At 32.7% G+C, this 25,506-nt stretch overlaps 2 protein-coding genes across 2 annotated transcripts; both read left to right on the top strand.

Annotated features, from left to right (window-relative positions):
• Positions 1–1,129: 1,129 nt before the first annotated feature.
• Positions 1,130–13,263, top strand: LOC137925822 (uncharacterized). The gene is made up of 11 exons (XM_068769282.1): positions 1,130–1,193; positions 2,211–2,285; positions 5,173–5,285; positions 5,644–5,795; positions 6,378–6,460; positions 7,830–8,047; positions 8,986–9,153; positions 9,733–9,924; positions 11,155–11,327; positions 12,363–12,440; positions 13,110–13,263. Exons 1-11 carry the CDS (start codon positions 1,130–1,132, stop codon positions 13,261–13,263), a joined length of 1,470 nt encoding a protein of 489 aa, XP_068625383.1.
• Positions 13,264–15,925: 2,662 nt separating this feature from the next.
• On the top strand, positions 15,926–25,009 carry LOC137925980 (uncharacterized). Its single transcript, XM_068769489.1, has 12 exons — positions 15,926–15,986; positions 16,971–17,200; positions 18,147–18,381; positions 19,274–19,485; positions 20,308–20,490; positions 20,879–21,034; positions 21,550–21,722; positions 22,457–22,531; positions 23,153–23,176; positions 23,262–23,285; positions 23,479–23,505; positions 24,697–25,009. Exons 1-12 carry the CDS (start codon positions 15,938–15,940, stop codon positions 24,974–24,976), a joined length of 1,668 nt encoding a protein of 555 aa, XP_068625590.1. The 5' UTR covers positions 15,926–15,937; the 3' UTR covers positions 24,977–25,009.
• Positions 25,010–25,506: the final 497 nt, after the last annotated feature.

Below are 25,506 nucleotides of genomic sequence, written 5' to 3'. Positions count from 1 at the left end.
GTGATTTTTTATTTACTCTTAAAAAGTAATCAACTGATTTTTGTAGATACTATATCTGAGTGATCGTGTAGTAAAATCGCTTGGTTATTAAAAATCAATTATTATACAGTAAATATACAATCCAGCGACTTCCCGTGATCTTAACTATGTCGTCGGTCCCCCTAGTGGGGGCCTACCTACGCCGCGTCTACCTGCTCGTGGTCACCACTCATGAACTACGACCAACGGTTGCACGAGTGATGTGCTCTGCCCACCGCCTGTTCAGATGAGCAATTCTATAAGCTACGTCGGTGTTCTTTGTTCTTTTGCGGATCTCCTTATTTCTATTTTGATCTCGCAGAGAAACTCAGAGCATAGTCCTTTCCGTTGCTCTCTGAATGAAACTGAGCCATGGGAATGGATACGAGCAGCGCAGGACCGGTCATGGTGACGATCTTTGGGAGCAGGTCTATGTCTAGCAGTGGGTGTCCATTGACTAAAAGAAGAAGAAGAAATACATAATTTGTAAAATAATGTTAAAAATTAATTATATTATAATTGTTGAATATTAAAGAGTCTTGTTGGTGGATATAAATAGTAGTGGCTCGAGCTGCGGCTCCCGAGGGGGCCCTCGAGTTTACTCCGCCTACAAACGATGTTCAGGCTACACCTCATTTACACCCTGCCTGCTCTAATCAGCGGAAACTGCAAATGCCACTGGCGCAGCAGTTATAGTCCTGTAGGAAAAGAATAAAGCATGGACAGGGAGTTGCCACTTGAATTGCTGAGGTGTTAGAATCTCCCAAGAAGCTATTTCTCCTAGAATAAAAATTATTGAAGAATTATCTGCATGATATAATTCATAAGAAATAGTTTCACTATAAGAGTCAAGAGGAATATAGTCAAACTAATAATACAATATAATTATATGCTTGGTGGAGAATTGCTTGCAAGCTATGCACATTCGTATATTATTTCAAGCTGTAGCTTTCCTTTTGTCTTATTAGCACATTTGCTGCTAGAACTTTTCTTACTTCCAATAAAATCATACGAATTTATAGAAATTCAATGTAATCACAATGTTACATTGCCATGAAATTGAGTAGCCAATTTGATTTATTTAATCGACTGCACATGTGTAAAATTCACGATGAAAAACTTTTATTTTGTAATATCATTTGATTTCTTTGTACAAGGATTTAATTTTTTATTAGGTAAGTTGTGTTTCCGGAGCTATCAACTCGAAATAAATGACGAGATATACAGAGTATAAAACTGCTTTGATATTTATTAGAAAGACACATAAAGAGCCTTTAAAAAACAGTGGCGTATTCTTCTCAAGTTGCGTGTTGTGCCATAATATAATAGTATTAATATTACTAAGATGAAGACATATGTGGACTCTTTCTTCTGAAGGTTTTACAAGAGTTTGAGAATCTAGGCTTTATTTACAGTTTCTCCTCTAGTAGTCTCAAATCATAGCAATTTTTCTCCATGTGTTGAACTCACTCATCTCCTTTAGTTCTTTCTACAAATAATCGTCATTTTTACACTTTTTTATAAAACAGACTACATCGAAATTTTCGTTGTTGACCTTTGGTTCCTGTTGGCGATTACACCAATGGACAGTTGGCTGTAAATCATTTCCTACATGATAATAAACGTATATACGTATATTAAAAAATTAAAATAACGATATACGTTATTAAAAAATTACCTGAAGTAAACATAGAGTAAAATAAATATTTTAATATACCGTTAATGTGTGATTAAAGATCTCCGTTGCCAACAAAAATGTAAAGTAATAGAGCTAAAAGTGTAAAAGTTATTTTTATCTGATACTATTACATCTTTCAGATTAAATAAATCAAAAGAATTAACCCAAATATTGAGTTAGTTTATTAGCTTTTTTATTTATAAATAAGGCGAGACAGATAAGGCGTTTCCATTTTTTAGTAAAGACTTTAGGTTTGTTTAAACACAATATCTTCGCAGTATGAGATATCTACAAAGCCCCTGCTGGCCTATTCACAAAACTACTTACCACAAACATACAGATTAGTAAATAATTTGCAAGTAATTCATATAAGGCAAAAAAGAAAAATTTTCTCGTTTCAGTTTAAATAACTATGAGTCGTATTCAATTTTGAATGTCGTTATAAATAATTACTTCAAAAATAGTGAAAAAAAGTCTTTTTTTTAACTTTCTCTTTATAAATCTTTTGTTTTAGAGTCAATTGTAAACAATTCAAAGCAAGCGAAGGAAAAGTTGAAGAAGAAATTAGCTGGGTCAATCACCCTGACGGGTAAGATCGTTAATGTCATTGTTTTTCAAATATCACACACAGATATACTTTGCTTGCATTAATTTGCTATTTTTAATATAATAACTTTGTATATCTCATAATATATAATTGTCTTCTGCTCAACAGGCCTAGCAAAAATGAATTATCTCAAATGCGTCGGGCTGAGGATAATAATACAAAAAGCACTCATACTAACAACGAAACCACAGAAGCTGCTCATAAATTATACTGAAACATCTATGTAAAACGTATCGGAACATAAAATATAAATAAATATATGTAATATATTGCTTAAAAATTAATAATTTATTCTTGATTTTTTATTATGTCATCCACTGTTAAACACAGGCCTCCCTCATTGATTTCTAATAGGTCGATTGGAAGCGACCTGCATGTTGTGTCTCCGGACGACCTGAATTAAATAAAAATATCTACTTTTTACAATATTGGCGGCAACAATCCTTGGTTTGCAGAAGATAAAGTTATCCAGTAAGTCCATTATCAAATGGCGCATTCTTTGTTATTACATAGTGTAGTGGAGGTAGTTAAGTATTCTTAGCCCTTCCTTTAAAAACATTCAATGCGAACGGATTTAAATCAAGCGAGGGGGCGGGTTAATAAAATAGTGAAATGTTGTTCTGTCGATGTGTATTTATTTAGCTTAATATGCAGCATACATATAAAAAGAAAAACGAGAATTTAGCTGAAATTCGGATCACAAAATGCGTTTCGCAAAATTTTTCACAGAACGTTGTTATTAAATCCAGCCATTTTACTGTCTTACCGTTTTACTGAACATTTCTAGAGTCAATAATTTAGATTTTATAAAACTGTTATGTACCCACTTTTGATGATTTTATTTTGTCATAAATACTTATATTTTATGTTATGTTATATTGAAGTGTTATAAAGAAATAACGAATTTTTATTCAAGGTTGAATATAAAAAATAGGGCATTTATTCTTAAATCATTAAAAAATACATCTATAGTAATGTTTAGTATCGTTAATATAACTTGTTATATATTACAGTACTGATAATAATTTCGTTTCCTTTAATCTAGATCGAAAAAGGTGTCAAAATAGTTCCAGTCCCTTCCTGCGATTTTCTATTATCATCTTTCCATCTTTTTTATGGACGAACAAATTTTCTTTGGCCAATTGGACCCTTTCATTTTATTGTCAGCAGTATCCACATTATACCTTTAAAGCACGCTACGTGCCCCGCCCATCGCCACATTAATTATATTTTTCTTAAAAATACACATTATTTTATTGAATATTGCCTTTTCCTTTGCATAAATTTTACAAGATTATCTTTCAGTGTTTAAATAAATTTAACATACTTGATAAAAATTACGTAGATCATTATTGTTTTAATAAAATAATGACGTGATGATTGTAAAATCAAAATAATAGATTATGTATAACTTTCAAAACATAACAAACCACAACATTCAAAAATAAAAGCCTAACAATGTAAGTTTGCCATACGATCATATGTAGTCAAGTCACAATTACGATTGCTCTCATATGTTGAAGAATAATATCGATTGAAAACTGAATTAGTATTAAAATCAGACATGCGCATTTCTTTTTTAGTCTACTATTAAAGGTTATACTACAAGACCGTTGTTGATAAAAATGTTATTGCATTGTGAAAAATACTTATTATATCTAGGAGAGGTTTTAAAGTCATTTTTATGAAATTAAATACTCGGGTCGTATTTCATTCTAAATAATGGGTGATTGACATATTTCATGTAGGAAAAATACACATAAGTGTGTACATATCAAAACAATTGTCACGTGTTCAGTCGGGTCCATAGCGTAAAATTAATAATCAAGCAGCAAGACTTTATATTCAGTGTTAGTAAAAATATTATCTGAACAAGAAAATGATAGAATTTATTTTTATTCCGCTATATTTACTATTAGGTATTTCTGTTTATTTTAAATTATATTATTACATATATATATATATATATATACATATATATATATATATATATGTATATGTATATATATATATGTATATGTATATATATCAATACATATAATAATAAGATATATAAGTTATAAGTATACATAAGCCATAAGTTAGAAGAAACACGTTATCTATTGGCGTTTCTTATATATTAAATTATTATTTCAGCCGTAAGTCGTTTACTGCTGGATATATTCCTAATAACTTCCAATAGTACCAGCCTACATCCAGTCTTTTTTTTATGGCCTCCGCTATTGGGGACGTCTCCTTCCACCCCCTATTTAATTGGGTACAGGGTTTCGCATTTCTTAATAATTTATTTTCACTAGAATTTTTATTTTCGTTCTCGTCTTCCATAGTACACAATATCTTTTTTCCTTCTTCTAGCATTCTACAATTCCATCTTCCTTTCTCAATCATTCCATTCCTTTCGTACATCCTCAAACACTTAGTTATCCATTTCTATTACAGTATCACAGTTTTAATTGGTTTAATTATTTTCTTGTGTACATATAGATGTACACGAGAAAATAATTAAATTAATTTATCACGGATTTATTTTACAAATGTTTTTTTAATACCAATAAATCTATTTTAATAACTTTACAATCCAATAGTTTTATCCACCTATGTTTTGTTCCTGTCTATTGCGTATTGTGCAACTTTTCTAAAGAATTTGAAGCATCCAGTCTTTAGACGACCTCATCAAGGTCTGTCCACTTTGTATCCTATGCTGCGCTTGCCGGACCCTAGACTCCACTCCAGAACTTTGAGGTCCCAGCGACCAATTTGTCCTGCACGCTATGTGACTTGTCTACTGCCATTTCAACTCTTCTCCATCACCTAATTCTTGATTCGATGTTAAAATAACATTCAATAAATATGTTTGAATCTGTTTTAGGTGTGGAAACTGCAGAGTTTGCAACGAAATTACCAGAACATGTGCAAAACGTATTAAATGATACACGAAGAATAATTCAAGGCCGTAATGTAATTGACGGTAGACCGTACATGGTATGAATAAAAAAAAACACATAAAAGTAAATTACAGGAACTAACGTCGAATAAACTTTTACATCCATTAACATTATAAAAATATATATATAAATTTATAAATATTCTTAAAAATGTCAGTGAATGACAATTTGAAATTCAGACAATTTCGTGAGTTTTATTCATTCACACACTGCAAAGCTTAAGCCTCCCCGAAAGATCGCCAAATATTGTAAGTTTGTGATTAGGGGAATAAAATTCTCTTTATTTAATTTAAAGCTGTAAAATCTGGTCGTCTTTAGAGTTAGAATAAAATGTTAACTTAATTCTAGACTTAGAACTTGCTTCCCAATGTCTGCAGATCAATGTATAATTTTAGGTTTATCTGAAGGCATCCCGCAATAATAAGATGCTGCAAAATTATAGAAGTTGGTTATGCGGAGGCGTGATAATTCACGAGGAGTATATATTAACATCTGCTGCGTGTATTCAAGACGTGTTGCATTTTTATGTAGTTTCCGGGACTTACAGGTACATTTAATCTATATCTAAATTTAGCGTAGAACCGAAACCATTGTAACTCGCGTAAGGAGAGCGCGGCGAAGTGGGGGCCGAGGAAAAAAGAGTATGAGCAGCGCTACCGCGTGTGTGTTGACAGCGAACCGACGGAACGTTTAGTATACCCCGTCTCCTCGCGCGCATATCTACGGCGCGGTACAACAGTTTCGGTAGCAGTATAACACCAGCAAATTATTAGCCACAAAAATTGTTAGAAAAAGTAATATGGCGTTAGATTAGACATTGTGGATTGGGACCTAATAATATATATTTATATATATAGGTAATTTTGATGTCGTTTTTGTTCTGACTTATGTTCATATCTAAGAAAAATTAAAATGAAGCATTATTTTTGAATTTGAATTTGAATTTTATCACGGTAGCAGCGTTCCGACAACTCCTGAACAATTAATGTTGACCCAGTAATTTTCAGATCTCTGTTTTATATATATATACATTCTTAGTAGCCATTTCGATATTTTTTATATTAATGATTTTATTGATTTCTGCCGATCACTAACTACTATTTATTAGAGTACTTCTTTGCTGTTCAAGGTTTTCAGAAGAAGACGATAAGTACAATAATGAGTGTATTAAGAACGGGGCAAAGAAAGCCATTTGGAAATGTGTACCGAAAAGTGAGTTTCATTTTATTTGTTGAGACCGTTAGGAAAATTTAGATCCTTTAAGATCCTTTTCTGGTATGTTTTTCTAAAGCAATTGCATTGACGCATTAAGAGTACGATTCAGACCAAACTGCTCTGATTATTCAGAAAAATAGAAACGGTTGACAATTTTGTCACATTCTCAGTTAATTTGCTTAAAGGTTTGTAGTAATAGCAATTAAGCTTGTTTTAAATGTATCAAGTTTGACATTTAAATCTTGTTTACAATTACTTTAGTACCAAAGTCTACGAAGTATATATGATTATACAGTAACGGAAATCCACAACATACCAAAGTCACACTTCTAAGTCGTCGGTTAAAAAACAATTACTTTCTATCATTTGATATTCTTTATTGTGCACGTTAGGATACATTTAAATAGTTTCATAACAATAAACAAAAGAGTATAATGGGAGTTCTTATCACACAAGGCTACAGACAAATATAGTCCATACTATATTTGTCTGTAGCCTTGTGTGATATTATTTATACTTCTTCCTTTTCCATAAAAGGAAGAAGTATAAATAATTGGCAGTTAACAGTACAAAACTTACATATATACAAACATACACAAATAAATACGCATTATCTTAGATATATTTTGCTATGAGTCAATGTATAGTACGGTACACACTTTAAATAATGATTTTTTCATAAAGAATAAACAGTGTATTTGGAAAGAATTTTCAAAATACGGATCACTACTGTTATATAACATAAAAATAGCATAAAATTTTGCCATATACGTATCCTTAAGTCAGTATATAATCATTTACATTTCAGTTTTGTTATTCCAAATTGGACTTTTTCATTATAATAAGTTTCTTTTGTATAAACATTTTATGTTCTGTTTATCATAAATAACTTATGACATGTTTATGACTTCCACGTCTCGAACAAGACTTGACATTTATAATTTCTAATTTCTTAATTGCTTTGTTATAATATGCCTGGTTTACAGGCGGATATATATACGGAATAAACCGTTTATAAAGAACTGAAATAGTAGCGATAAGTTAGTCTTAACTCAGCATTCAATACTAAATCATAAGCTATACTTTGTATTCTAAATCTTTAATGAATATATTCGTTTTAATAAGATAGGCGGAGATAATTATTGCGTAACACTACATACCACAATTTTTTCTATCTGTACCTGCAGTCATTTGTGCTACTATAAGTAAAGAAATAAAGAAAAAATAATGTAACAGCTGAAATATCAGCTATTACTTTACGTAGAATGATTAGAAATAGGCTCACACTATTTTATTAATTATACTCCTATTAATTATATTTCTGTAAATTATATTTCTATTATTTATATTTCTATTAATTACACAGATTACGTTTTCGATGGTCACGAGAATGACAACATTAGATGGATGAACAACGACATAGCCGTGGTGAAAGTGGAAGAAGGCTTCGACTTTACAAGACGTGTCCGCGGTTGCGAATTTATACCAAAACCAATAAGCTTCAACAATCAAAGTCAAGCGTTGGAAAATCCTGGTTCCATTGTCCAAATAGCAGGCTGGGGGACTACCACTAAATATAACGATGTAACTAATTTTCTTTATGCTTTTAATCATAAATTGTTCTACTTTTTTCACGGCAATATTGTCTTTTGCACATCGAATACTGGGTAATTTCTTTTTGTTACCGAGGAATATTGTCGTACAATACATGTCAAACTCTGGCTATATTTGATTGTTATTGGGCGCTGTTAACCTTTCTGGCTTTTACAGTGTCATTCAGCCACTCGATGCCCCTTTTTTAGTGCAAGGAATCTATTAACGCCATCTATTAGGGCCATCACAATTCACAGAATTACGACGTAAATAAGATCCTATATCACCGATAAATAATTTTCATATTCTGTTTTACATTATTTTCGAGACAAGTTCAATTCTACGCATTTTTATTTTTATATAATGACACAGCTTTCATACAGGATTATGAAATTGAATATTCTATTAACCATGTTTGATTGTTATTGCTAGGCCACCGGTCATAAATGTTATTATAAAATAATAATATATATCGGAAAGTGGTCTAAATGTTATGGACCTTGTATCAAGTAGTTTTACTCTTGTGAATATTAAAAATTGCAATGAATAAAGATGTTTTGACATTTGAAAACCGAAGTCGAGATTGATGATACTTGATGGCCCATCAGTACGTTTCAATGCTTTTGGATATATTATATTCATCATGGGTACAGTGTATAACTTATAACTGATCAGGATCCTATGCTCTACTTCCTTCTTAAAAATTAATTGCCCTGTAATCAAGGCATGAAGTTATTCAGAATTTATAACAAAAAACATCCCTTGTTTGAAAGAAATATAGGGATATGTTGTTACTGTAATAATTTTATACAATATCTCATTACATCTGATTACGTATTACTTGTATAACGGTTACTAAGTGCGATAATGTTTAAGATAATTTAATGTTCGTCATGATTAATATAAGCATTTATTATTCTTACCAACAGTGGGTGAACCGTAGAAATTTAAACCAGCAGAATCTTCTAGAAACTCAGGTTGAGATTATATCTAAAGCGAGATGTAAGCGGAGATGGGGTTCGCGATACCGTAATATCATCGAAAACTACATGATCTGCACGAAAGATATAGGCCAAACCATGTCAGAGATTTGTAACGTGAGTTTGGAGACGAAAATTTTTTTTAGTTCTTAGTGTCATAGACGAAAGTCTAGAATCAATATGAGTTACCGATGATGTCTTCGGGACCCATTGGCAAGCACGTAGTCGCTCAATGAGCCACGGATAGGATCGCGATTACTTCACAATATCGAATGAAGAATGGGAAGATTCTTAGACGAACGAAGGTAATTGATATAGCTCAAAGTAAGTTAAAGTGACAAAAGGCAGGCCACACAGAGTAGAGAACATATGGCCTTCATGTTCTGAACTCCACGATACGGTAAGTGCAGCGTATGACGTCCCGTCCAATAGGATCAATTAGAAGCGGTCTACATCCTGTGTTTAATGGGTAGACATCTTGCCCTGTGCACGCTGGTTCGTGATCTCAACTCCACAACCTTAGAGGCCTCAGTGGGCATGTGTTCAACGCTCAATGTAGCCCGCCCGCTGTTGGAAATATTAATTAGGATTGTATATTTTGCACCGTCGACGAAATCATAGTGATTAATAACTGCTCAATGCACGTTTTACATTTTGAATTTTACACTATTATTCAAAATATCGTATTAATTTCAGGAAAAATATGTAGACTGCGAAGATATATCTTACTCTGACGAAGATTTCCGAAGAGAAAACGGCGAGTTAAGGTCGGAGAGAATTCCAACTAATCTTTTAATGCATTCGGCTTATCACAACGAAACAAAAAATAACGGATCAGTGCAAAGAAAAAATTATGGGACAACACCAACTGATGGTGGCTTTTGTGAGGTGTGTTTGACTTTAAAATATATTCAGAAAAAGAGTTACGTGTTTTTCAAATATAAATATTTGACCCTTTTTATATTAGGAAATCACATTTAACCCATGATGTTAACATGTATTTGCATAGTTAGGTTTAAATTATACGTATATTTTTTCTTAGCCTTAAAAAGGGAAATAAATAATTCTCGATTAACCATTTATAACTTGTTAGTAGAGTAGGATAACTCTTGATTATTCGCCAAGCTATTAAAATAAAAAAAAAACCATACCAATTTACACCTTGTGGAAAGCTGAGTTCTTCCGTAAACTTCATCATTATCATCATTACAACCAAAGTGTATCCACTTCTGGACCTAGACCTCCTTCGTAGATCCCCAAAAGTATTGGTTGGAAGTGGCCTGGATGCAGCCTTTTCTGGACTACCTTAACCAGGTCGTTTGTCCACCTTGTCCGTGGACGTCCTATGCTGCGTTTGCCTATCTGTGGTCTCCATTCCAGAACCCTAAGGCTTCGGACTTAGAAACCTATAATTAAAACTAAACCAAAAATAACACCGCAAAGTACCGCGAGATTATTTCGTGTTAATCGGATCAACTACGCTAATTAAAAAATTCAACGCTACTTTGATGTAAATAGGATATATGGACGTTTAAACGTCAAACCTTCGGGTAGGCTTCGGACCATGGGTGCTGAAAAACACTTAAAACACCGGGAACATGTATTGTTGTTCTTACGAATTAGAAAAGTTTCCTTCAGTCTTCTGGAGAGTTTTGACGCACATAAATTTCTCTATCAAGAATATTCCAAAAAGAAAAGTCCTTTTCCTTACTGTCTACATAGAGGTGGCCTAGCTCTTTGATAATCCAGGCTATTTTTGAAAATATATTATTTTTCGTCAGTAAATATTTAAAAATACGCAAAAAAGGAATTAAAAATGTTGCACAAATTATGGCATATTGACAAAATATAAATAAAAGTACGAAGTAAATGTATTGAATAAAACATAAAAAATTAAACACATTTATTTTATCATAACAGAGTGTTTGTTTTTGTTAAGTTAACACTAATCGCTGTTTGAATTTCACGGTTAACTTTTTTTTAAATTTGAAAATACAAAAGTAAAAAGGGAGCTCGGGTGCATTTAGAGCATTTAGAGCTAGCCGTAGGTTGATCCTACCTATTCTATATCATACGAATTATTCTTGTATTTTCCCACAAATTACGTTTGACTTCTAGAATGACCATGGTGGACCAATGATATATGGAACTGGAATCAACGCCATCGTGATCGGCGTTATTTCCGCTTGCCTCGTTAAAGAGAGGACAAATAAATGCTATGGACCTTTTTTGTATACAAGCGTTTTCAAAAACAGACAATTCGTGTCGTGTGCCATTTACAAGGAAGTTGAGTAAGTTATTGATTTGAAATGAATCATTTACCAGCTTATATTAACAACTTTAAATTCTCAAATATATGAGTCTTATACAGATGTTTTATAACACGATATTTTTTTTTGGTAAATTCTTAAAAATAAGTGCATCTTATATGATTTTATAAAGACATGTAAACAAAAATCAAAATATATAAAGAGTAATAAAAGGCTACTGCGCGGGTAATAAGGTACCGGACCTCCCAAAATATATTTTATTCTTCGTGCACTGCAAGATTAGTTATAATTAATTATATATTCACTGTAATTTTTTATAATAAACGATTGCTTTTGTTGAAGTATATCCTATCGCGTTTTTTTTTGTTTTGTTTATTTCAAATGTTGGACAGTTAGCACTTGTAGTAAGCAAACATTCCGTGAAGCCCAGGCCTTCGTTATTTCTTCGACTGCTCGCAACATTTTCCAAAATGATGAACCATTATGAAATTTGGGTAACTGTAGCTTTTCACATAAATGGTACTAAATTTTTATACGGATCTAAATTCATTAAACAATGAAGTATTTTTTTATATTACCTTGTTATTAAAAATCACCTGATGTATTGCCAGACACTTGACATCGTGGCAACCCTTATCAGAAATCTTAATTTTTATGTAATTATAATTCTAATTATGTTATAGTAAAGAAGTTGATTTTTATATATAAATCATGGATAATAGTTAGATGTTTCCTCATTAGCCAGACATTTTTGATAGTGTCAATTCCTTGCCAGGCAAGCATTTAGAGTAGCTGTAGGAGTAAGCGCGAGACAGTATATATAACCTGTTATTGACGAATTAACTTAATTTTTATCAATTTCGGCTTGAAAAAGTAAGTGTACTGGTGGAGTCGCCTAAGTTATTTGCATAGAAAAACGTTTAGCTATTAATATTTTTTTACGTAGTAAGAATTCTGTTTTCTGTTATCTTTATCGGACCGTTCCCTTTAATTTATTAAAAAACTTGACTCGTAAGACTAATTATTACTCTTGTAAAGTAATTTTTTTGTTGTCAGTCAAAAATGCAGACGCCAATTTCGTTCCGGAGTGACTCACGAAGAGAAGGTTCTTTCATGGCGCGACCATCCCGACGGGTAATGTTCTTGTCAATATAATATTCTGAACTAGTCCTTTTTCTTAACAGTTGATTATATAATAAGTAATAACGTTTTTAGTAAATATAATTAAATGTATGCAAATTAGGCTATGATTGAATACATTACACAAAAAAAAAATTACATGGAATACAGGAGACAATGATAAATAAATAATATGAGATTAACGAAAAAAAATAATTATCAGATAATTGGAAGTTTCTTTCTGTTAATATTTGCGTAAAATAAAATTATATAAAATTATATCTCATTGGCTTTAAAACCTTTTCTTTTGACATTTACCAATAGACCTTTTATAAAATTAAATATGATACATATCGTCAAACGACCGTGGACGCTCACTGCTAGGCATAGACCTCCCAATGAGATATTTATGGGGGGAATACCATAATCACCACTTTTAGCAGGCGGTTTGGTGGTTTCAGTGAGGTATTATGGTACACAAAGGACGCTATTGCCCATACTTTGGAAACTTGTTTATAAGTAGTGGCAATCCTATAAAAGGAATGTACAAATTGTGAATTATATCCCGGGCATCGAACCGGCCACATACGATCACAAGTTGCAATCCTTACGTTGGGCTACCACTGCTCAATGTAATTTATATAATATAATTAATTAATTAATAATAATGATGATTTCTTTCAGGCCAGCTAAAAATGAGTTACAAGAAAAATCATCTCCTAATGAAGCTCAAATATACGTAGCTGATAATGAAAACGATGAACATTTTTCCAAAAATTATTACATGATGCGTGCGCAAATTGATTCCAGGATACTTGTAACAAATGCTACTCATTAAAATTTAATACATGTAATTAAAAATATAAGTATTGTTACAAAAACTTTTTGTTTCATTTTCAAAAATATAACATTCAAAGGGCAATTAAAATTTTATGTTGTTGTGTTCCAATCACGGGGTGTCGTGACTTCCTGTCGGCACACTCCTTCTAGGTAATCTAGTATCTTCATCGTTATTATTATCGTCATATCAGCCGTAGGGCAACCACAGCTGGACATAGGCCACCAAAGAGTTTCAATAGGACCGGTTCGGAACGGCCTGCATGCAACGTCTTCTAACGACTTAACAGTCATCTGTGTATCTGTCTTATAAATTAGTTCGTAAAATTACAGATTTTTTATTTAAAACGACAAGACGACTGTACTTACGAGATAAATTTACACTATGATTACCCAGTAAGTTGATCGTATAACTATATTTTATTTACTTGGATGCCCCACATTACCCCTGCCTTGTGTGAAGCAGGGGCGTTACAAATTCGGGTGACATAAGTTTTTCAGTTTTTGTTTTATTTTTTTCTACATCCTCGTTCGTTCTTCACATTGTTTTTATTCATTCCTTTTACACTTCAATAACCAGTCATTCTTCGTTTGTAAGATTTTTCTTGCACTTCCTTTCTTCTTTCATTTATTTCTTTATGTATTATTCGTATATGTATATTTATTTATGTATTTCTATTTTTATAAATTGTGTAATGGCAGACTTTATACCATGTAGGCATTCCTTATTTGTCAAATCAAGGTGTTGCAGATAATAAATATACGGGTGTGTAAATGTTATATAAAAATTATTTAACTATATATATTATAGCAGTCATAAGCAGCAGTAGCCCTGTGGTAGAGGACTGAGACTTGTGATCGTCGAAGTCGTGCGTCGGTTGTGCATTAATTATATAGACTTACCGCCGCCCACAAACAAGTTTTCAAAGGGCGGGTAACATTTTGTCTTCTGCGTACGGCAATGCGATCGCCAAACCGATAAAATAGACATCTTTGGGGGAAACCTTCGTCTTGCAGCGAGCGTCTATGGACTGAAACGATAACATGATAAATACCATGCTCGTCCTCATACATACATACATACATACACATATATATACATACATACATATATATACATACATAAATATACATATACATACATACATATATATCTATATACGACCTAATACGCAATTAGTAGTTAGGAGGAATTTTTCCGCTAATAAGTAGCGAATCTTCTTTTGAGACAACAGGTTGCTGACTCCAAACTCTAAGTAGAACATGTCATTATATGACACATATGATGTTCGCATTAATTTAAAGCGTTTCACTAATACTTTATTTTAATGCTTGTAAAACAGCACATATGTTTACATAACTGAATTTCCACAAATAATAAAATAAACTATTATTTTGTCAAAAATAATTTTACTGAATCATGAAGCCATTCATGTGTGTTTAATGCCTTTTCATTATTTATTCATTTTAAGCCTTCTTAGATTGCCTTCATTGACTCAATAAAAGATGGTAAATGATACACCCAATCAAAAATAATTTGTTGGAATATTTTGCGATACACAATTTAATATGCATATCCTTCGGAATTGAAGTTTTAACTTTCACCACGTAAAATTTTAATAGAGTTTACTCTTTAGAAATAAAAATACAGCGAAAAAGAATGTTAAGTACATTAAAAAGGTTTCGTGTAAAACAAAACCTAGAAAAATGTTAACTAGTATCTATAAAAATTAATCCATTTTGCATTGGTCATGCCTTAACTTGAGAACGACTTTACCGGTTTCGTTTATCTTTTATTATAAGAATCTTCTAATTTTGAATAACATTCTTGCAAAAGAATTCAATCTGCAATGCAGCTTGTAATTGCAATATCGATATATGTAAATCGCAAGGGCAGTCGTTGAGTATATATGGCATCAAACTTGAAAATCTTATTTTTACATGGCCAATTGTTCATGGCCTTTTCACGTGTTGTAAAAGCATCAACAATATTTATATACTCACTAATAATTTGACATATCATTGTTGTGTAGAAAAAGCATTGCCATAAACACTAAATATTCAAACTAGAACTTTTTGATTTAATAAGGTTGGGATTGATTATTCTTAGCTACAGATATATCAACAGCCCCGCTTAATTGAATAATATGCATTGTTTATTTCAGTTCTTTCTTATTTCGTTATTTATTAAATTTAGAATAAGATATCGATTAAGGTAATAATAACATTAGAATATAGCAGATTCATCTCAATGTCCTAGTTTTAATAGCTAGTATTTTCAAAATAGATTTCTTATCTCAAATTAAGATCTAGAACCTAATCTGACATCAAACATGGTTATAAAAGTTAAATTAGAAGATATATAAAATGAACCAAAACAGCTAATTGCAAAGACTTTTAATTTTAGAATAATGATTCAAGAAACGAAATGTATATTTACAAACACATTTATTAAACAGAAAATAATAACTTTTTGTAACTATAAAAATATTAGTCACTCCTTTTGCAAAATTGATTAAAATTTAATTATTAATTTGATTAAATATGGAAAGAATGTCAATTAATTAAAATCGTCGACGCGTGTCAGGCTTTTAGATTGAGCGTATAATTATATGTATACTTTGTATCCGCGTAAGAAACATACTTCCCTTTTATGTTTGGATTTGAAGACAGAAATGACTAATTTTCGCTTACTCCTGGCTGTTTCGTGTTGTTTAATATTGGGTAAAGTATTTTAGGATCTAATGTTGTTATTTTTCTACTGTTTTCATTAGTGATCAATATCGATGTTACATTTATTATACTATATAATTTTATGTACATAAAAATGAAATTCTGTTTTCTTTGCCGTGTTTATCTTGGCCGTGTCATTATTCGGAAAGAACTTTACAGCTTTCATCCGTCTATTATAATTTTTCATTAGAAAAAAAAGTATTAACTTTATAAAAGGTCCTCATAGAAAATAATTAGAAGAATTCATAAAAACTTATTTTTTTTTGAAAATATGAAGCCAATTTTACGTATTTGAGAGTTCGCTATGAACTGCGCATGCGTGACGATCATGTTGAACTTTGCGCGGTTAGAGATTAAGCCACGAAAAATATAGATAAATGAAGTGATCTTTCTGAAATATGGCACATTATTTATATATAATTTAATTTTTTTATTGTTACGCCAACGCTACAGTCTGATAAATTCTGGCAATGCAAATCCCGCCGGAAGAGGCATTGACTGATACAAATTGAGCACTCGTAGGAATCCACGACTAAAGATATTAAATCATAAGTGCAAGTAAAAATAAAAAAAACGCAATGCAAGTTTTTAAGTATTTTTATTTCCAGTATATATTTTTTATTCATAGAAATGTAACTGAATTTGTTATACTACATTTCGATAACTGTAAAACTAAAAATAAAAACGGTAGAAATATCGAAGTACATATAGTTCAATCGAACACAACGATTTCATTACAAAATTCTAAATGTATAATGCTTCATTAATAATTATAACACGTAGTACAAACATTACTACACTTTATTATAAGTTGTTGAAAAAATACAGATAATCAACGTATACCGTAACATCGGCTAAAATAATTAAAACGACGATTCCAACAATAATGTCAAAGTATCAAAGGACTCGTATCGGCAACCGAGCAACAATGCGCTCATTTTGCGTTCTTTCGTTCGAATTTCTTTGACATTACAGATGTGGTACAATCAGTTCCAACAACAGCTAGTACAAATGGTACAAAAGCAACGGTATCACCTCCAGTCATCAAAACACCAGATGCAGTGAAAATAAACAACGCAAACAATTCACAGAACGAAATAAGTGATATCCCAGACGAAGGATGGGAGTTTGAAAACAAAACAGTGGTTGACACTCGCAGAATTTTGTATAGTAAACGAGTTGCCGTGGGCAAGAGACCTTATATGGTAACGATATTTAATTATTAATTAATAGAATATATTTTATATTATTAATTCAAATTTACACAAGGGTAAAAAATATGTAACAAAGGTGTTAACAAAACAGTTATAAAGCGACAAGTTCATGAGGAAAGGGCATCACTTTATGAAAAAAATAATCATAAATATCACCATTTCACCCGTTGGAAATCCGCTTCTGGACATAGGCCCCTAATAATAATAATAATGGTCTATCCAACAGAACAGGTGGAAAGCGGCCAGCGTTTAGTGTCTTTTAACGACCTTAACAAGATCGTCTCCCACCTTGTGAGAGTCCTTCCACGTCCGTTCTACGCTGTACTTGTCGGTACATGGTCTTGACTTCAGGCCCTAAAGAACACACCAGTCATCTGTTAGGCGCGCTGCCTGCTCAGCACAACTTTAACCTGTCAATCCGCTGGACTAAATCTGTTACCTTCGTTTGTCTATGGATTCCTGTTTCGATCACCTTTCCCTGTAAAATTTCAAAACCTACGAAATGAAAATTTTACATCTGAATATTAATTTAATTTTGCCTAAATCTTATGAGTATACGATCGATCTTATTTTTCATTCGTAATATTATGTTAATGTTAATTGAAGGATTTGATTTCTGACACGTTTTTATATATTTTTAATGTTTAAATAGTAAATAACTTTTAATTAATTTTATCGTAAGGTAACTTTGATACTTAGCTTAAAATAGTACATAGTCATTATTATAAACTATATTTAAATTGTGTAGGAATATTTTAAATTTTTATTTACTTTACTCTTTTCTTTTTATTCGCTTTAATAATATATTATTTTCATGGAAATTTTGTATACATAATTCCACTTAGATGGTGGTCACAGCCAGGTTTTACGTTATATTTTGTGTTTCATTGCAACAGTAACTGTCACTAGTTGATATGTAAATAAATAATTCCTATAGGTTTATCTCCAACTGACTAAACAATCGGCAAAGGCTCACAAGTACAGAGGCTGGTTGTGCGGCGGTGTTATTGTGTCCCCGTATTACGTGTTGACGTCAGCCGCGTGCGTCGAGGATGCAGATCATTTCTACATCGTTTCGGGTACAACGAAATTCGTCGATAGCTTCGATTACAAGAAAGACGACTGCGTCTGCAAACATCGTAGAAAAGTTGTATGGAAATGTATCCCTAAAAGTAAGTGTCTTCAGTAATAATTAATCCTCGCTCGTTTATTAATTCAGTCGTCACACGCACTCATACAGGAAAAGCTAAACGACGTAACAACTGAATGCCAAAAAAAATACCTATCAATGCCATTATTCATAGGTTGTGCTAATCTCTAATAAACATTAATTCCACATCAAATATATATATCAAATATATATATAAACTGACTCGGTGAACTTCGTTCCGCCTAACAGACAATGAATGCGCAGGTTTCAGATAGTTGATCAACTAGAGTGATGTTCTTTTAATGATATTTTTTATTTTTGCAAAAACACAAAAATTATACAAATCGGGCCAGCCGTTCTTGAGTTAAAAATGGTGTAATTAACAAGATTTTGTTTAATGTATGTATATAAATGTCGGAGGTGTACAGAAGTCTGGTTGTTTTGCTATTGTTACTCATAAGCCTTTTTAATAATCCATAATTTTGAAAGCAATATAGCGTAATAGCAAGAAAAAATAAATCGCCGCTAAATAAAAATTATTTGCTATATGCAAAATACTACATGGGTATGTTGACATGACAACCATCCGCACTGTAAAATTTTAATAACCATGACTTTCAATTTAATTATAATTATAATTTCGACTTTAATTGTATTTGTAGACGCAAATGTAATTTTTGATGTAATTTGTGATTGTTAATAAGGGTTTATAATTAATGTTCATTTGATTCTTCCCATTGTTAAAAAATTAATAAATAAAAATAAATAGAGGCTAATTAGTACGTTAATTAAGATCAAAGAGATATTCATATTGGTACATAACAGTCTATTTAAAACTACATTGGTTACGTATTTGTAAATGGAACTATGGATGAAAGGAAATTTACATAAGATTAAAACTTTCTATCAATCAGATTACAAGTTCGACTTCCAAGACAGCATCAAATGGTCGTCTAACGACATTGCCATAGTGAAAGTAAATCGAGCTTTCAAATTCGGGGTTGTGGAGAAGGGCTGCGAATTCGCCACTGATCTCGTTTGCTACAACAACGTCAGCAGGGAATTGGAGAAAGCCGGGACGAAAGGCTATATTGCCGGGTGGGGAAGTGGCAATACCTTTAGAGAGGTTTGTGCATTGTATATACCACTTTTGGATTTTTCAAGTATCAAAAATCACTTCAGTTACAGTGACTAATATATTTATTGTTTTATTACAAGTTCTCCACAGAGAATACTAGAAATAACATACATTAGAAATATGGTAAAAAGCTATGTGTATCTTTCACAACGTGCATTACAAAATGTTGATGTTTGAATGTAAGAAACTATGACCTATATAATCATTTTCTCATAATCGTCATCATGTCACAGGCATCACAGGCTTCTGGTAAAGGTCGCCAAGATAACCGGTTTTGTGTTGATCGCACCCAGCGACTTCCCGCGACCTTGAATAGCAATCGTCTACCAGCCCAAAGGTCGTCAATTGCACGAGTGATGTGTCCCCCCCCCCCCACTTTAGCAATTTTTGAAGACACCTCAGTAAACTTGGTTTTTTTGCGTATCTGCTCGTTTCTGATTTGACCTCGCAAAGAATCTCCATGCATAGCCCTCTCCAGTGCTCTCTGAGCCATCTTATAAGCGTTATTGTGGACGAACACGTCTCTGAAGTCATCCTCGGCAACACATACTATACAATAAAACAATAAAATTATTAAAGACAAGAATAAAAAAATTGTAACTTAAGTAGCTTAAAAGAATTTCCTATTAATAACTCTACTTTTCTCTTATGAACTCTCTAATAATAGCCTAGTGAAATGGATGTAGTTATACTATTATTCCATAGCACAAGGAGATTCTGAAAATTTGGATAAAAAATAGTAAACACTTTAAAAGTTTTAAATATTTGTTAAAAAAAATATTTCTTTGACCACATCGATGTTATAAACAGGGTGTTTACCGACGTCAAAACGTGCATATACCAGAGAACGCGAAGTTTCTACAAGAGGCTAAGGTATGCGTGATGGACAACGAGCAGTGCGCAAAGAAGTGGGCTCAGAAGTTCAGGAGCATTATCACCCAGTACATGGTGTGCACTAAAGACGTGATGAAACGCCTCAGTGAGATCTGTGACGTAAGTCTTTTCTTAAGTATAAAGAAACGGTATACTATACCAAAAAAGATAACACAGGTAGAACGAACAACACATTATCAACAACAATTTCAAAACAAGACAACAAAAACAATCCAGCACCTACATCCAGAAAAATTATTCAAAAAGTAAACTACATTTTAAGAGCTGGTAGTCTTGAAGTAGGGAAAACACTAAGTCCGAGTCCAATCGATGTTCGCCCATATTTATATCGATATAAATGATCAGTTTTATTTCTGAGGAATTCCCCTTGTCGATGCGCTACTCACGATGACGTAATATTACCCCTACAATATAATAGAATAAAAATAAACATCATGATGTGATGGAATAAAATAAACTTAAATTAACATATGTTTTTTTACAATAGAAAAAGTATGCCAATTGCACGGACGTAGAAAACCGACGCAACGTGGATGAAGCTGACGATTTCCCAGCGGGGCAATTGAACGTCGACCTGGGCAGACACTTGCGCGACCCCGACGATTACACCGCACGGAGGACGACTTTAGGTGGATTCTGTGAGGTAAACAAATCTTCGGCACTTCGATATGTTACGATATGTCAAGCGGCGCTTATCTCTTTTAAAAATAATTCTTTACCAAAAAAGTCAAAGAAATGAATGCTATCGTTAATCAGGTCATAAGCATTGTTTTAGAAGGTTCATCATCATGATCTTCATTATTTTTATCAGCGAGCATCTGTCAACCTCGTTAAGAGTTGTCATAAGTTGCACCTTCCACCACCACCACCACGCTGCACCTTCAAAACCTCAAGTAACCATCAGTTACGCACGCTATGTAGCATGTGTATCCCACTTGAACTTGCCAATCCGGTGGACAATATCAGTTACTTTCGTTCGTCTATTGATCTCTTCCTTTCTGATTCGATATCGTAGAAAAATTAAGAGCATAGCCTTCTTCATAGCTCGTAGAGTGGCTGAGAGGATGGCAATAAGGTCCAAATTAAAAGATCATGTTTCACTAAAGTAAATCATCGCAGGTAACACCATTGGTAATACAAAAAGCATTTCAAATTTAGAACGACCACGGTGGACCATTGATCGTCAAATATCAAGGCAAGGAGCGAGTCGTCGGCGTCATATCTGCATGCAAAATAGACCCGAAGAGCCATAGCTGCCACGGACCGTTCCTGTATACCTCCGTCTTCAAGAACAGACAGTTCATCTCTTGTGCAATAACGAAGGATGTAGAGTGAGTATTTTGATGTCCTGTAACAAGGATTCCCTGCATACGCATATCTCTAGGTGTAATCGGGCTGTCATAGGAGTTGCATGAATATTAAGCAGTTAACTAAATGTACTGGCTGAACCAAAAGACGTTCTTCTGTATTGGGTATAAGTACTCATAACATACATTCATAAATAAAAAAAAGATATTTAAAAAAAGACTGTGTTTATTGTGGTACTTTTTGATACAAAAGAAAAAATCTCTTTTCTCGTAACAGTGTCAATTGACGCTGAAAAAAAGTACTGTTTATTAAAAAAAAAAAACAAAAATAAATGAAGAATTCAAAAACTTCGATACATTTCTTAAGCTAAAATTATACAGAGTATCTTAATATAGCAGTGATGTTAAAGTAATCTATTTTAATTGATTGCAAAGTAAACAACTTGACCTGAGATCCCTTTTAAAGGAGGTGAACGTAGTCAATCATACAAAGATGATAAGTATCTGTCACATATATGACACATCTTCTGCATTATATTTCGACACATAAAACATTATACTAATCTAAAAGCAAAAAATATAAAATACCATAAACAAAATAAAACAATAATATATGAAGAAAGTAATATAGGTAAAATATATGTTAAATAAACAATAGGAACTATGCAATAGCCAAAAATTTTGTTGGAGAATTGATTGATAACTTTCTAGATACGAATATTTATGATGATAGCCATTTACCTTTTTAAACATTTCAGGGAGAACTGTCGACGAGTATTTCGATCCGGTATCACCCACGAGGAGTGGTCCGTCAACTGGGATAATGTGGAAGAGTAAGATGGATATGTATAGTATATATGCGCATATAGTACGCGCGCTATTGCTAGTCACCTTCTGACGTATGCGCGGCACAACGGGGGAGGTAGACGAACGTCAAGCCGTCTGTTCTTAAATGTCTCGTGTGCGTCTTACCAATCGCGCTTTCCCTGCCTCTCTAGCAATTTATTTATATTCACTAGCAACAGCAAGTAAAATATTATAATCAATGACAAAATGTAACATATAACCAAGGACTATTATCACCATCGCTAGAAGTGCATCTGAAAAAAAATTGAAGTAAATTAATTTGAAAATAACAAAAAAAATGCAAATATAATTCATAAGAATAATAATAACAAGCATTGCATCAGTATCTTTAAAGATATGATTAAAATTGAGACACTGGTGAGAGTTACTGGTGGATTTTTGGTGTATTTTAGAGAGAAAGTCCCTGCACAAATAATTTATTATTTCAGTCATTCATGTCCGTCGATAAAAAAACACCCACTGCAAGGCTGCAGGCCTCCTTCTGAGATTGTAACAGAAATAATAGACAATTTGAATTATTAAGCATATAAATATCGTTATTACATTAACTAAAAAGTATTATTAATTAAAATTTATATTTTTTTCAGAGACGACAACAATCGAGATGCAAGGTTTAAGTTTGTTTCTTTTAATTAAAATATTTACTAACATTTTGAACAAACGTTACTTAATATGTAACTTTTTTATCTTTACCAGTGGAGACAGAGATTCGGATGAAAGGTAAATAGTATTAATATTATCATAGTAACACAAGACGCGTAAAAAGTGACCAGCATACAACGTCTTTCGATAACCTTAGCACAGTTGTCTGTCCACCCTGTTGGTGAACATCGTGCCAATCGCTGGGCTGCGTCTTGAAAATAAATAACGTATTATTCTTTATGTCCTTATTAACTTATATATTTTTTTGCAGCGACGAACCAAGCCCGCTGAGAGAGAAGTATTATATTTTAATAGTAATCATAAATATAACGAAGTTAAGAATTGTACGTAATAACAATTTCTCTAGTTAGTTAAGATCGAATCAGAAATAGACAGAAGGAGAATCAAGTTCACTGACGTAGCACGAACAGTTGCTGGGCGCATAGTTCCTGCAACAGAGGGGAGTTGGGGCCGAAAGATCCTCGAGTAGCGTGAACAAGCCAGTAGCCGCGGTGTGGGTAGGGCCCGGACTAGGTGGATAAGGTAAAGGTGTCGGGAAGTCTCTAGATGCGGGCAGCGCAAGACGGGTCATCGTGGCTATCTCAGAGTAATGCCTATGCTATGCAATCGGCACCTGTTTGCTAAAAAAAATTCATACAGCAATGTACAATAATGACATTCAATATAATCGTTTATGTATTTTAATTAAAGGTTTTGAACGTCAAAACATTAATCATCTTGTATCCGATAACGTATCTTATATTACTGTTAATTACAAAATGTTGCAAAATTTTATCTAGTGTATCAATAAAATTATCGCTACATTTTACTTTACGAGTGAACAGAGAGGAGTGGTGGTTTTAATCCACTTTCTACAACCTTTATCAAATGAATTGTGAGTTAAAAGAAATATTATATAACAAAATACTGACTGACGTCGTTTCAACACTAAGTGCCACCAGCCTATCACACAACATTTAACCGGTTGCTCTGAACGGTACGTTTTGAACGAAGACAGCTCTATTTGAATAACCATCTTGTCAAATGTGACTCGCCTGCAAGAACACCGCTGCAGCAAATGAGGCACTTCGAGAAAAGTCACAGTAACAGCACACCGTACTTTGTGTAACGTCATTACAGCAAACCGTGTGCCATTTGATGAAATCTATTATATTTCCATAGGTATATAAATAGCCACGTAATTATGTCAATATAAAAAGCGGACCACTTTAGGAGTAGAGAAGTATTAATTCTGTAATAAATTACTGTGTGAAGTATGAAATATGTAGCTATTCCAATTGGAATGCTTGTCAAATTTAGTCGACTTATCTCAAAGCATTCCGTCGGCTGAGGCCAATTAGTACCAATTGTGATAGATGTTTAGCTTCTAGTTTGACAGCTAAATCGTAAATTATAAAGACAGGTGACATGGTGTTTGTAATTAATAATAATAAATAAATTTAAGAAAGAGATAAACAATTACTTTCAGTAAAAATCAAGGTGACAAGAAGGGTAGCTCTGATGAATCAAATGCAAGCGACAGTAAGGATTCAAAAGCGATTAAGAGAGAAAAACACGGCAAGAAAGATTTGGCAACCGGTCACAAGAAAGAAAAGAGCAAACAAAAATCGGGACACAAACGAGGTTCTAAGAAACATAGCGGAGATTCGAAAAGATCCAAACGTAATAAAACACCTGACAACCAAGATAAGCAAGAAGCGTTCTACGAATCCAGTCGTGACGAAAATGTAAACGATCCTGACAATTAATAAAGCGAGAATTCTCAAATTCTACATTCATTACTTAAGATGTTTTATTTGTCCCGTGAATAAATTCAGACTGTCAGACCAAAAACAATTTCAGTACTTTTCTTTAAGTATCAGCTATTGATTATTTTCTACAATGATTTCTAAAAATTGGCTTCAATTTACTATGTACAAAGGCAACAAATTATGTAATAAATCTTTATATAATTAACAATCTCCACCATTACAGCTTATCCAACTATTTTTTCATCGATGACGTGACCTGAATTTTAAAAGGTTTCAAGGAAACTATTAAAGATACAATTTATTTGCAAAGCTAAATTAGTAATAAATATGTACATACATCTAGTATAATAAATATGTATACCAAACGTTTAAGCAGAGTTAAGATAACAATGTTTCAACAACAATTTAAAAAAAAAATCTGAGAGGGATATGAGAAATTTGAGCGACAGTGACATAAGTAAATATGCCTTTACATGCAGAAATTTTTTCAATAGTGTGCTGGTGATGCATTTATTTTTTATCACCAT

The sequence above is a fragment of the Battus philenor genome, unplaced genomic scaffold (genome assembly GCF_028537555.1).
Source record: "Battus philenor isolate CCGP_79_NKW_IND1 unplaced genomic scaffold, ilBatPhil1.0.hap1 SCAF_28, whole genome shotgun sequence".
Taxonomy (NCBI): domain Eukaryota; kingdom Metazoa; phylum Arthropoda; class Insecta; order Lepidoptera; family Papilionidae; genus Battus; species Battus philenor.
Note: the sequence above shows the minus strand (reverse complement) of the source record. Positions and strands in the feature narration are given on the sequence as shown.